Source organism: Sinohyriopsis cumingii, chromosome 16 (assembly GCF_028554795.1).
Source record: "Sinohyriopsis cumingii isolate HCF-2022 chromosome 16, ASM2855479v2, whole genome shotgun sequence".
NCBI lineage: Eukaryota > Metazoa > Mollusca > Bivalvia > Unionida > Unionidae > Sinohyriopsis > Sinohyriopsis cumingii.
Genome location: NC_142976.1, coordinates 96,342,262 through 96,355,450, shown reverse-complemented (window position 1 = coordinate 96,355,450; position 13,189 = coordinate 96,342,262). Strand labels below are relative to the sequence as shown.

The following is a 13,189-nucleotide window of genomic DNA, read 5'->3' as shown; positions in this document are numbered from 1 at the left end:
CTTGTTTGTTTGTTCATTTTGATTATAATTGTGTATTGGGATTGCCTGGGTGTGAGCTAACACACTTGTTTGTTTGTTCATAGTGATTATAATTGTGTATTGGGATTGCCTGGGTGTGAGCTAACACACTTGTTTATTTGTTCATATTGATTATAATTGTTTATTATGATGGCCTGGGTGTGAGCTAACACACTTGTTTATTTGTTCATATTGATTATAATTGTGTATTATGATGACCTGGGTGTGAGCTAACACACTTGTTTATTTGTTCATATTGAGATGTATTGGGATGCCCTGGGTGTGAGCTAACACACTTGTTTATTTGTTCATTTTGATTATAATTGTGTATTGGGATTGCCTGGGTACGAGCTAACACACTTGTTTATTTGTTGTTGTTGTTGTTGTTGTTATAGGGTTTAATGCCATTTTTCAGCACATGATACATGGTGGCTAGTATTAATGGTGGAGGAAGAACCCGGGAAAACCCCCGGAAAGAACCACTGACCAACGAGAAGCTACTGACAAGCTTTCTCACATACCCACATTGGCTGAATCCGAGAGTCGAACCCACGCAGACAGAGGTGAGATGGCAGTGATCCGTAACGGAGAGCGCTTTAGACCACTCGGCAACTTGGGGCCATGTTGTTTATTTGTTCATATTGAGATGTATTGGGATGGCCTGGGTGTGAGCTAACACACTTGTTTGTTTGTTCATATTGATTATAATTGTGTATTGAGATGGCCTGGGTGTTAGCTAACACGCTTGTTTATTTGTTCATATTGATTATAATTGTGTATTGGGATTGCTTGGGTGTGGGCTTACTCAAGCTTACCAGTTCAAAATACGTCCAGACAGATTCCTTTTCTTCAGATGGCATGTCATTCATTGACTGGGCATTATTTTGAAGAGGAACTAGTATGGGAGATTTGTAGTATGTATAATCTGGTACATGACTCAGCCGTATCAAAAGTTAAGTGACAGTGGTCCAAGCAGGGATTGTTTTGCTTGGATCCTGTTATTTCTTGCATTTTCTGTTGGCAAAATTTAAGGTTATGAATGGATTATCATTATACCCAGTACATACTTTGAAGTCGGCATGATCATGTTGAACAATTGATTGACCCAATCCAGTTTCATCCGTCAACCACACTGTGTTGTCTTGTACTGTCATGCATGTGTCCTGAATAGTTGATTGAACCATTCCAATAACCACTCAGGTGGCCTAGTGATTAGAGTATCTGCCTCAGATGCGGGTGGTCACAGTTTCGAACCCCCGACCGAGTCATATCAAATACTTATAAAAATGGTACGAACAACTGCCTTGCTAGGTGCTCAGCGTTAAAGGATTAGTGTTAGGACTGGTTGGCCTGGTGTCAGGATAATGTGACTGGGCGGGACATCATGTTACATGTCTGCGGCATGATGCCCCAGTGCTAGACATCGCTATAAACTGCCACTCTGCAGACATCGTAACAATATGACTGAAAAATTGTTAAAACTATGTTAAAAATCCAAATCACACACACACTGAACCATTCCAGTTTCATCCGTGATCCACAATGCATTTGTCTAGGATGTGCCTTCACTAGTTAATTTACATCAAATCTATACAAAATCTTTGTAAACTGTTTAAGTAAGTGTGCTGTTAGTGACGTTAAGAATGTCATGTACATTTTCCTGATCAAAGTATCCATTTTCGTTTGGATTGACTAACTTTGGAATGCCTTGAATCATCGTTTTCAAACTAACATTTTATTTTGTCTGTTAATTGCATGAAGGTTGTGCTATAAGCTGTCAGACTGAAACATTCTGGTCCTAATATAGTCTCTGTCATACTTAATCTTGTGTCATATTTTATTTTGCTATGAAAGAAGTTCCCAGTATTGTGTGGAATGTGTCACACTTTATTTCTCTATTCAAGAAGTTCCCAGAATTGTGTACAGCATGTCATTGAAATTTGTATGAAAGCCTTTAAAATAGACTGGAAAATGTCGAGAGGTTTTATGGACAACACAGTGGCTGTTGCAGTTTCTTTGTAAAGTTGAGGTTTTGGATTGGATCCACATACTGGCATGTTTGAGGCTCGACAGTCACCCAATATGAAGTGTAGTTTCCCGCAGGTTAATGGCCACTCCAAAGCACACAGTTGATCAATTAACAACTATGAATTAGTCAGATAGTAACTGCTGACCAATTAGACTAAATCTTCTAACAGATGTTTATATCTTTCTCCTGATTATTTGTCCAAGTCCATGCAGACTGAGTTTTGACAATTGGACATTTCTGCCTGTATCACAGATACAACTTTATCTTGCTCTATCTTAAGCGGTTTTGTTTTTGTTGCCAAATTTTGACCCAAAAGTCAGTAGTGACTTAGTGGTACTTTTGAAATTATGTATGCACATTTTTTGCCACAAATGTTTTAATTTTGAAGAAGTTGTGATACTTATGAATGCATAGGATAATCATTAGAGTGTGTATGCAATTTGGATTTTTAATGTAGCTTCAATTTTTATTTAGTCATATCGCTACAATGTCTGCAGTGTGGCAGTTTATCGTGATGTCTAGTCCTGGGTCATTGTGCCTCAAGCACATAGCATCATATCCCACCCAGACACATTATCCTGACATCAGGCCAACCAATCCTAACACTAACTCTTAATGCTGAGCACCAAGCAAGGCATCTGTAAGTACCATTTTTATAAGTCTTTAGGTATCACTTGGCAGGGATTTGAATTGACAACCTCCCGTATCCATGGCGGATGCTAAAACCACTAGGCCACCAGATTAGTCTGGATAATCATTAGGTTTAATGCTTTGGATGGATAAACTAAACTATTTAATATATTTGCCTTTGCCACTGTGCCAAGACAAAATTTGAATAAATTTTAATTGAAATGGACTTTAACATCTCATGGCCACCAGAGCTTGTGTTTTGAAAAAAAAAATGATGGAACATGAATCTTAAATTCTGTCAGTTTCAGTGGTCGCTTGTGATTGTGTCAAGTCCCCATGTTTTGTATGAAGATAAATCATATTAGTGATATTAATTTTAATTTTAATTTCGATTGTTACTTCAAAATTTATTTAATAATCCCTTTTTTAATTTCAGGATGGTAGACTAATGGTTAATGACCAGCTTATAGAGGTGAATAATGAAGTGCTGGCAAATCTACCAAATACGGAGGCAATGGAAAAACTTCGGAAAGCCATGCAAAAGGATGAACCAGTGCCAGGCCACATAAACCTCAAGGTTGCCCGGAAAATTGGGGCTGCCTCCCCATCTCCATTCAATGAAGGACCAAATATGGTTTTCAGTATTGAAAATCTAAAAGGGGAGAGTAGAACTGAAGAGGAGGAAAATTATAGTTTTGAAATGGACCATAGTTCCTCGAGGGAAGAGGAGAATGATGAGTTGGACAGCTTGGGAAATTTGGTCCTAAATAAACACACAAAATCTCCCAGCACTTTCTTAGAAAGAATTTTAACTGGAAGTGGATTAAGAAATGAATCATACAATATTGCAACTGGTGATAGTTTTACTGATGGTTCATTAATTCCTTCTCCATCAAAACCTCAGAGTGAAATAAACAATAATGTGAAAAGGGAGATAATTCCTGAGCCAGCTGCCAGTCATAAGGTATGATATAGATCCATTTCAGGCACAGGTCTCATGGTTTTGTTTGATTCTTTGATATGCCCTATTTCAAGCAAGAAAAAATTGGACTGCAGAGAAATTCTAGCTTATGTTTTGATGTCTGTCCATCTGTTTGTGTTCTTGTCCATCTGGTATCAACACAGAAGTTCAGGTGTGCATTTGGCTGTTTTCTTGTCCATCTGGTATCGACACAGAAGTTCAGGTGTGCATTTGGCTGTTTTCTTGTCCATCTGGTATCAACACGGAAGTTCAGGTGTGCATTTGGCTGTGTTCTTGTCCATCTGGTATCAACACTGAAGTTCAGGTGTGCATTTGGCTGTTTTCTTGTCCATCTGGTATCAACACAGAAATTCAGGTGTGCATTTGGCTGTGTTCTTGTCCATCTGGTATCAACACAGAAATTCAGGTGTGCATTTGGCTGTTTTCTTGTCCATCTGGTATCAACACAGAAGTTCAGGTGTGCATTTGGCTGTGTTCTTGTCCATCTGGTATCAACACAGAAATTCAGGTGTGCATTGTAGCTATACAGGGCATCGTGTTCTGCTGATTGTAGCTATGCAGGGCATCATGTTACTTCTATTGACTGTAGCTATACAGGGCATCGTGTTACTTCTGCTGATTGTAGATATGCAGGGCATCGTGTTACTTCTACTGATTTAGCTATGCAGGGCATTGTGTTCTACTGATTGTAGCTATGCAGGGCATCATGTTACTTATGCTGATTTTATCTGTACATGGCATCGTGTTACTTCTGATTGTAGCTATATTGGGCATCATGTTACTTCTACTGATTGTAGCTATACAGGGCATTGTGTTACTTCTGCTGATTGTAGCTATATTGGGCATCATGTTACTTCTGCTGATTGTAGCTATATTAGGCATCATGTTACTTCTACTGATTGTAGCTATATTGGGCATCATGTTACTTGTACTGATTGTAGCTATACAGGGCATCATGTTACTTTTACTGATTGTAGCTATACAGGGCATCATGTTACTTCTGCTGATTGTAGCTATATTGGGCATCATGTTACTTGTACTGATTGTAGCTATACAGGGCATCATGTTACTTCTGCTGATTGTAGCTATATTGGGCATCATGTTACTTCTACTGATTGTAGCTATACAGGGCATCATGTTACTTTTACTGATTGTAGGGCACCATGTTACTTCTACTGATTGTAGCTATATTGGGCATCATGTTACTTCTACTGATTGTAGCTATATTGGGCATCATGTTACTTCTGCTGATTGTAGCTATATTAGGCATCATGTTACTTCTACTGATTGTAGCTATATTGGGCATCATGTTACTTATGCAGATTTTAGCTATATTGGGCATCATGTTACTTCTACTGATTGTAGCTATACAGGGCATTGTGTTACTTCTGCTGATTGTAGCTATATTGGGCATCATGTTACTTCTACTGATTGTAGCTATGCAGGGCATCGTGTTACTCCTACTGATTGTAGCTATACAGGTGATTGATTAGAATACTTATGACAGCGGTTCTTAACCTTTTTGGGCAGCAACCCAGATTAGGTTTGTGGTGTTAGCCATGCTACCCATCAAATGCTAAAAGAACACCATTAGATAGGAATGTTCAGATTATTAAGGATGATCTTGGTAACCCACTCAAAACAGCATGACAACCCAGTTGTGGGTCACAACCCATGGGTTAAGAACCACTGGCTTATAATTGTCTTTCGGCTATCCATCCATTAGCACAAGTTTGTTGTTGATATTCATCCTAAACTACATGGAAGTTTGCCATTAAACTTTACAAACACATTCATCTCTTGACCTTTTTGGTCGGGGCCCCGAGTGGCACAGTGGTCTAAAGCGCTCACCGTTATGGATCACTGCCATCTCACCTCTGTCTACGTGGGTTCAAGTCTCGGGTTCAGCCATTGTGGGTATGTGAGGAAGCTTGCCAGTAGCTTTTCCTGGGTCGGTAGTTCTTTCTGGGGTTTTCCCAGGTTCGACCTCCACCATTTATACTGACCACCATGTATAGCCTATCTTGTGCTGAAATATGGCGTTAAACCCTACAACAACAACAACTTAGTTGATCCTGTCACTACTGTTCCTGAATGGAAAGTATTATTGTGATGTTTACACCAAAAGACTTCCTGCATTGTCTAGTTAATCCTAAATGAAAATTGTGCCAATTTGATGGCTAAAATGGCGTTCACAGTTATCATCTTGTACGTCTTGTTATCACTATTCCAGAATGAATGGTCATATTACATCTCTTATCACTATTCCAGATTGAATGGTCACATCAGCATCGGGATTTTACTAAAATACTTCTTATAACATTTTGTTGATCCTAAATTGAAATGGTGCTGATCTGATGTCCGGTATATGGCTTCTTCAAAATTTTGTTTTTGCTACTTGTAAATGGGAAGTCATTTTCCTCCACAGAGTCTTTATCATGTAGTGTTGATTATTAATGAAAATGACAAATCTTCATTATGGCCACCGTTGTGGCTGTATTGAAAATATTGCTGTCTCTTCGCTTAAAATACAACAGTAGATTTTCGTATGATACCTTGTTGTTCCTAAATGAAAATGGTGTTCAACATACATCCAATATGGCTGTCATGATGGCTGACTTGAAAACCATGTTGTCAGTACTCCCTGATTAATGGATGGTCATATTGACCTGGGAATTTCCACCAGAAGGCTTCTAAATGACATTGGTATCAATCTGACATCCAATATGTCCACCACAGCAGCTAATTTGAAAATCTTGTTATCACTGAAGAAAATCCAAGAAGGTTTCAACTTGTAGAAGTTAAATATAAGAAATGCTACTATCTTTGATTTATGAAAATTCTTTTTACCCAGTAGAATGCGAGTCCCATCAATGGGTTTTTGTTTTTGCCTTGAAGAGTGTCATTCCCTTCGAGGGGCTCTTGTTTTCACCCAGATTATGTTGTACATAGGTATCACTTTCCTTGCAGTATTCTCATTGTCATGCTTATAGTTATCAGGGTTCTTATGTATACACCAGCTTTAAGGTGGAATGGATTATATTATGATGTTGTCTGTCTTTCACCAATTTGATTTCTGCATGGGAACTTGAAATCTCCATCAGCTACATTTTTTAATCTTTGTGGATGGCTTGCATGTGGAATTCTTGGGTCAAAAGGTCAATGGCTATGTCCACTGACTGAAAAAAGCAAAATGGTTTACATACAATAATGTTATTTCTACATTATGTACATGGACAAAAGTATGTAGGAGTAAGAAAGAAGCATATTCAGTTGTTGATCAAAATACCAAAGAGCAAGGTCACAGTGATCATAAGAAGAAAAACTGTTTCTAGATTTTGAAGAAAGGACATTTATTTGAGGTTAAAAAAAATCAAAGGTCAGTATCATTGTAGCTGAAAGAAGAAAAATGTTTTTTATTATAATAATTTTATTCTCAACTATCGTCACCAAAGTCTGTGGGTGACTTGGACGCAGATGAAGAAAGATTGAAGAAATTTATTTTGGTTTACAGAGGTCAGAGGTCAAGGTCACTGCGACTAAAAGAAGTCAAATGGCTTTTTGCATAACTTTCATTTTAGACCATGTATCTTTACCAAAGTTTGTGGAAGGCTTGATTGCACTTCCTGTATAGAATAGCCCTGCTGATAGTGGGCTTGAAAGGCTAAAGGTCAAGCTCGTTGTCTTTGAAAAGATTTTCACTATTACTTTTGTTCAAGCATAACTTCCTTTAATTGGCATGCACTTAAGGTGCTAAATTAAAACTCCATAGATTCTGGGGTCTTTTGGGGGTGGGTTTATTTCATGATGGCATACCTTGACCAAGACCAATTGGTCAGTAATTTCCAGAGTTAACCATGCTTAGCTGGTACCTACATAAAGAGCTGTTAAACATAGTGATGGCTTATTTATAAATGCCATATACAATACTAATGTGCATTCAAGTTTTTTTTCTTTTGAACTGTTGCATATTCGGTCTTCAGTCTTTTTGTTTTGTGTTCATTTGGAGGAATGCTGGTTACTTTCATCAAAATTAGATCACAGTAACCTGCTATTCAAATACCAATGTTTATATCCAATCTCTGCAGTTTATTCCATTTCACTATTTTATTTTTAAAATCTTTTAGCCGAGTGTTATATTGCTATGCCCCACCACAAAATAGGTTAGAGCATATAGGTTTACCCTTGTCTGTCCTCCCATCCATTCAGAACTCAGATTTTGCATTTAGGCTTGTATTCAGGCTCTGTGGTACAGCATTTATGTTCCATGAATATGATAATTTGCACCAGTAACCCATTTCTAGATACTGAGACATTTTACATCTAATCACTTTATATTGCAGAAGAATTTTCCACCTGCTGCACTTGACATCCCAAAGAAACACTCCTCCCAGAATTCCCAGAGTTCCAGCTCTGAGGACCTGCATCAGCAGCCACCGCCATGGTTACAGGGATCAGATTGGTCAAGGGATCCTGGTCCAACAACAGACGAGGACTTGTTAGTACTTCAGCATCATAATCTTTCCATAATAGACAAACAAAGCAACCGTTGTCTTTGTGGTTGCTATTAAGTAAAATATATTTCAGTAAAATATTTCATTGCTGTATTTATTTGTGTATGATGTATGGCCCCACATCTGCCTCCACATAATGCACTGGTACATCAAGGTATACATTGTTGCTGTTACATTTGTTCAGACTCGCAGTCCACACCATAATGCACTGTCAAAACAAGGTATACACTGTTTCTGTTAATTTTAGTTCAGACTCCCAATCCATACTTGGAGTCAGGGTGGCGCAGTTGATAGTATGTCAGACTTGTAATACAAAGTTTATGTATTAGTTATCTCCCAGGCCAGACAGACTTATACTACAAAGTTCGTATATTTGATATCCTCCCAGGCCAGGCAGACTTGTAATACAAAGTTCATATATTTGATATCCTCCCAGGCCAGGCAGACTTGTAATACAAAGTTCATATATTCAATATTTTCCCAGGCAAATGTTCATAATATTCGATATCCTAACAGGCCAGGCAGACTTGTAATACAAAGTTCATATCTTTGATATCCTCCCAGGCCAGGCAGACTTGTAATATAAAGTTCATATATTTGATATCCTCCCAGGCCATGCAGACTTGTAATACAAAGTTCATATATTCAATATCCTCCCAGGCCAAAGTTCATGTATTCGATATCCTCCCAGGCCAGGCAGACTTGTAATACAAAGTTAATGTATTCAATATCTTCCCAGGCCAGGTTGTTGATAGCCTTGGTGTGTCCTTCTGTCTTACAGAAACATGACTTGCTTGTAAAATAATAAAAACTTATACTGTTGAGCCATATTAATATTAAGTTTAAAAGCAGCCAGAGCTACCTCACAGTCTCACATACAGTGTATTTTGTTAGATATTTCAGTTAGGTTTAATTTAATGTGTAATTACAGTAGGAGGTACAAATTATTAACATTGAATGTGCATTACATCTTCTGGTCAGTTGAAGTCATAAGATTAAAATGACCGATGATTCTTTCCCTAATAGGTTGATCATTGTGCACATAAAATCAGTGTATTTCTTAAACCTTTTATTATTTTATTAGGATAAAATTTACAGTATTTGATTTGAAAGATTTACACTAAGTATGTTGAACATTACTTGCAGGAGTCCTACAGGGACCTTTCAGAGAGAGGGGTTTGGAAGACAAAGCATGTCAGAGAAAAGAAAGGCGCACATAGATCCTCGAGCAAGTGAATTTTATCAGCGAGCAAAAGGGACTAAAGAGGGAGGACATAAAGGTTGGTTGACAATCCTGCAGAATTTGAGAATAGGGTCCCATTTTATGTATATTTGGCTTCATAATAAGTTAATAAGGTGGAAGATTGTTTCTTATTGAGATATTTTTTTTTATCCAATATTCTTGGACATATGCTTGTTAGTTGTATGAAGCTTCTGGAGATAGAAGGGTTTATATTGGAATCCTTGTGCCCATCCATTTGCCCTTCCATCCATCATGCAATCTAGTTGGCACAAATTACCCCTCAGTTTTGGATGGATTGCCATGAAACTTTTTTAATATTTTGGTCACTATCTGAAGGTGCACATATTGACGAATCGTTATGTTTAGTTGATAGTTGTTAGAGTTATTGTCCTTTAAGACTTGCAGGTCAGTATGGTGGCACTCTACAGTTTCGCATTTTTTGTATAATGTATGACAGATTTTATGGGTGAATGTAATAAGTTTTCCAGATGCAGCATGGGGAATGATATGGTCATTGTTATCTGATGATGTACATATCTTCAAGCCATTGTATTCATGCACTTTTTGCTAGAGTTGTTGCCCTTTATGACTTAGTGCTTGATGTTGTGTAGGACATAATCTTTAGAATGCAGCTAATCTCACGGAATAGATTTAATCACCATGAAACTTTGTGCATGTTATGGTCCTCATTTGAAGAGGCACGGTATTGACAAGTCCTTCTGCTATATGTTAGAGTTGTTGCCCTTTATGTGATGCCACTAAATGCAGTGTGTGACACAATTTTGTGAACTAGTTTTGCAGTTTTTGATCACTGTAAAATTGGTATGTACTACATTGACAGTCACAGTGCACATGCAAGCTTTTAAGAGTTATTCCCCTTTTGGTCTTGGAGCCAGATGTAATGTATGACAGAATATTGTAAACACAGATCGGCTCAACAGTTTTCAGTGAATTGCCATAAAAATGTGCATATGTATTGGCCATCATCTGAAGCTGTGCATTGAGTGATGAATCGGTTTGCTATTGAAAATTTTGTATGAGTTACAACCCTGTTTTTCTCAGCTGACTACATTATACCACAGAATCTTGCAAATACATTTTCAGTTATCACTTGGTAAATATTATAGACATTGCCTAGAGATATGCATATAAACAAATCTTTGCACTCCCTTGAATTTTTAAGCTTTGTTGCACACTTTGACATGCAGCTGGATGCATTATAAGACAAAAATTTCTTAATGTAACTTCTCACAATTTTCAGTGGCGTGGCGTGAAACTTGGCACATGTTATGGTCATCCGAAGATATGCATGTTGACTAATAATTGTAATTAAACTATTTTGGAAAGAGTTATGTATCTGTTTTCTATGAAGGGCGGTGGTATATTTACACAAGCAGATAGCTTGCCACTACTTAGTTTAAGACTATTTTCCAGAATTAAATTAAGCTTTTATGACTATGCATTAAAATTAAAGTCCGAATGGGGATTATCATAGTTTTAAAAAAAGAGAAGATTTTTTTTTACCATTCAGCAATTTACAATTGTTCACTCCAGGATATGCCTGTAGAATCCGTCTCATGCTTTTTACATATAGTGTAGATTTTCTATGATACGTTATTAATGATTGAAATAGTAAATGTGTTATATGCCTTGTATCTGATGACACTTGACAGTGTGCAGAACCCAGTTCTGTTAGAACCCTTTATATGTATTTGTGTTGGATGTGAAAATTCCATCTGAGGGTTTGAATCCGAAATGAGGTTTTGGATTGAGATGCCATCCCTTTTGCCAGCAAGACAATGGTCCATGGGGACAGATGGACCCTCAACAGTATTGATCCATGAGTTAAGAATGTGTTCTTAAATTACAGGCAGTCTGGTCACAACACTAAATACAGACATGTATTTACGTTTATGTGCTCCTTGTTTTGTTAATTTTCAAATTAACCATATTTTCTGATGTTATCATCAGATTTCAGATGAATAAAAATATTTTGTCCTTTTTGATACACATTCTCTTTTGTTTAGTCTAAAATAAGTCATGTCCATGAATACATAGATTAGCATTTTGATGACATCACAACTATTCTTACTCTTTATGCATTAGAGAGCTTCAAAGGTCAGAGGTCATTTAGGATAAAATGGTCTGTAAATCGAAGCTATTATATGCTGAAATAAAGCATAAAGTTAGTGTAAAAGTTTGTCTTCTTTGAATCTGATTCATTGTTTGGAACATTTTTGATTTTCTAAACATGATGCAGTTACACCAGTGACCTCTGACCTGTTGCAGAGAGATGTAATTTATGTCTTATTGGAGAAATTGTAAATATGTCTGTAATACTGAGAAAAAAACTTCATAAATAGATGACATTTAGAATAATCTTGCATAAATAAGAAGTCAGAATTTTGTTTGTAATCAAGACAATATCTTCAATATTTATTGTTGATAAAACATTTTTTTATTAAATTTTTATAAAAGTTTGGAAAGTTGTAAAGCTTTGATATTGAAAGGTGATATTTTTATTGTAAATGCTAAACTGAGCTCCATACCCCGATTTCCTCTCTGCCAGCGGATGCATCAAAGAGTCGTCGTGCAGTCTCATTCAGTGTGACAGGTATTCACTATCGCTGCAGGCAGCTGTCCGAAGACATTTTTGTATCTTACCCTCGAACTGCTACAGTCAAAGAGCACATTACAAACATATCTTTTTTGTTGATAGTGGTTCAGAATATGTCTTTGTCAGTATTTTTCTTTGGTCTGTTCTGTAAATATTTTGACAGTTTTTCATCAGGTGCATTTAAATATAATGCAGCAAGAAATGCTGCCGAAAATAGATGCAGGTCAAGAATATCCATTTCATTACAACCATGCCAAAAAGTGCTAGCTTTGTTTCTGTTGCAATGATGATCAGGACAGAAAGGGATTTTAATATAAAAACTTGGTGTTTACTTCTCAAAACATTGTTGCTTTCTATTTATACAAAAACTATTGAATTATCCAAGAGATTTGTTTGTAATGTTCTCATTGGTTACACTTTTAAGCAATTTGTCCAGTTCAGATCTTACCCTGGTAAAATTTCAGATCTCTTTAGACGTCGAAGGACTCTGGAAAAATTCAGAATCTCATTTGGGAAACGGGTTTATAACGGGTCTCCAGGCAAAACATATTTTTGATCTAAGGTTCTGACATAAGATTTTTAGATTTCTGGATCATTGGAGATCTTACGTTCGATCATGAATAAGCGCTGGGAATGCAGAGTTCTTCTAATGTTTTGAATTTATTTAACTTGTGTGAATAAATGTAGGATTTCAAAATTTTAGTGGTCGTCATATCCTTTAATAATGGGTTTGAAAAAGATGAAGAAATTACCCAGGATTCCATGTTTGAGTATGCCTTACTTATTAGAGACAAAATCAGTAATAACTTTCTGCAATAATCGTTTTTTCTATATGTTTGCAAGAGTTAATTACCATAATTCAAATTTTGAAATGGTTATTGATTGATTTTTCCAGATTTCTATGTTTCTCGCATTATTTAAATTCATGATTATAATCTTTCAATTACTAGTTGGCACTTTTTTCTAAAAAAGTACATGGACAGTCTCCAATAACATTACAATGCAGAATTCACTGTCCGATATGCCTGCATTCGAAAGTCGTGTTTCAAAGAATCTGATAAAATCACACGAAATGTCAAAGAGGATATAAATCTTTTTTTCACAACTAAATTAAAATACTTCACATATACAGGCGAAACTCTTTGCCCCTTTGTAC

At 36.7% G+C, this 13,189-nt stretch overlaps 1 protein-coding gene across 7 annotated transcripts in view; it reads left to right on the top strand.

The window, feature by feature from the left end:
* The window catches only part of LOC149781024 (partitioning defective 3 homolog), a 146,875-nt gene that overhangs the window by 103,503 nt on the left and 30,183 nt on the right, over nucleotides 1–13,189 (top strand). For 6 of the 7 annotated variants that reach the window (XM_089938157.1, XM_089938153.1, XM_089938156.1 and 3 more), the window contains 3 exons: nucleotides 3,114–3,641; nucleotides 8,003–8,157; nucleotides 9,320–9,453. In XM_089938157.1, the coding sequence (XP_089794283.1) occupies nucleotides 3,114–3,641; nucleotides 8,003–8,157; nucleotides 9,320–9,453 (817 nt within the window). Of the gene's footprint in view, nucleotides 1–3,113; nucleotides 3,642–8,002; nucleotides 8,158–9,319; nucleotides 9,454–11,985; nucleotides 12,031–13,189 lie in introns of all 7 variants that reach the window. The other variant, XM_089938154.1, reaches the window with a different exon arrangement.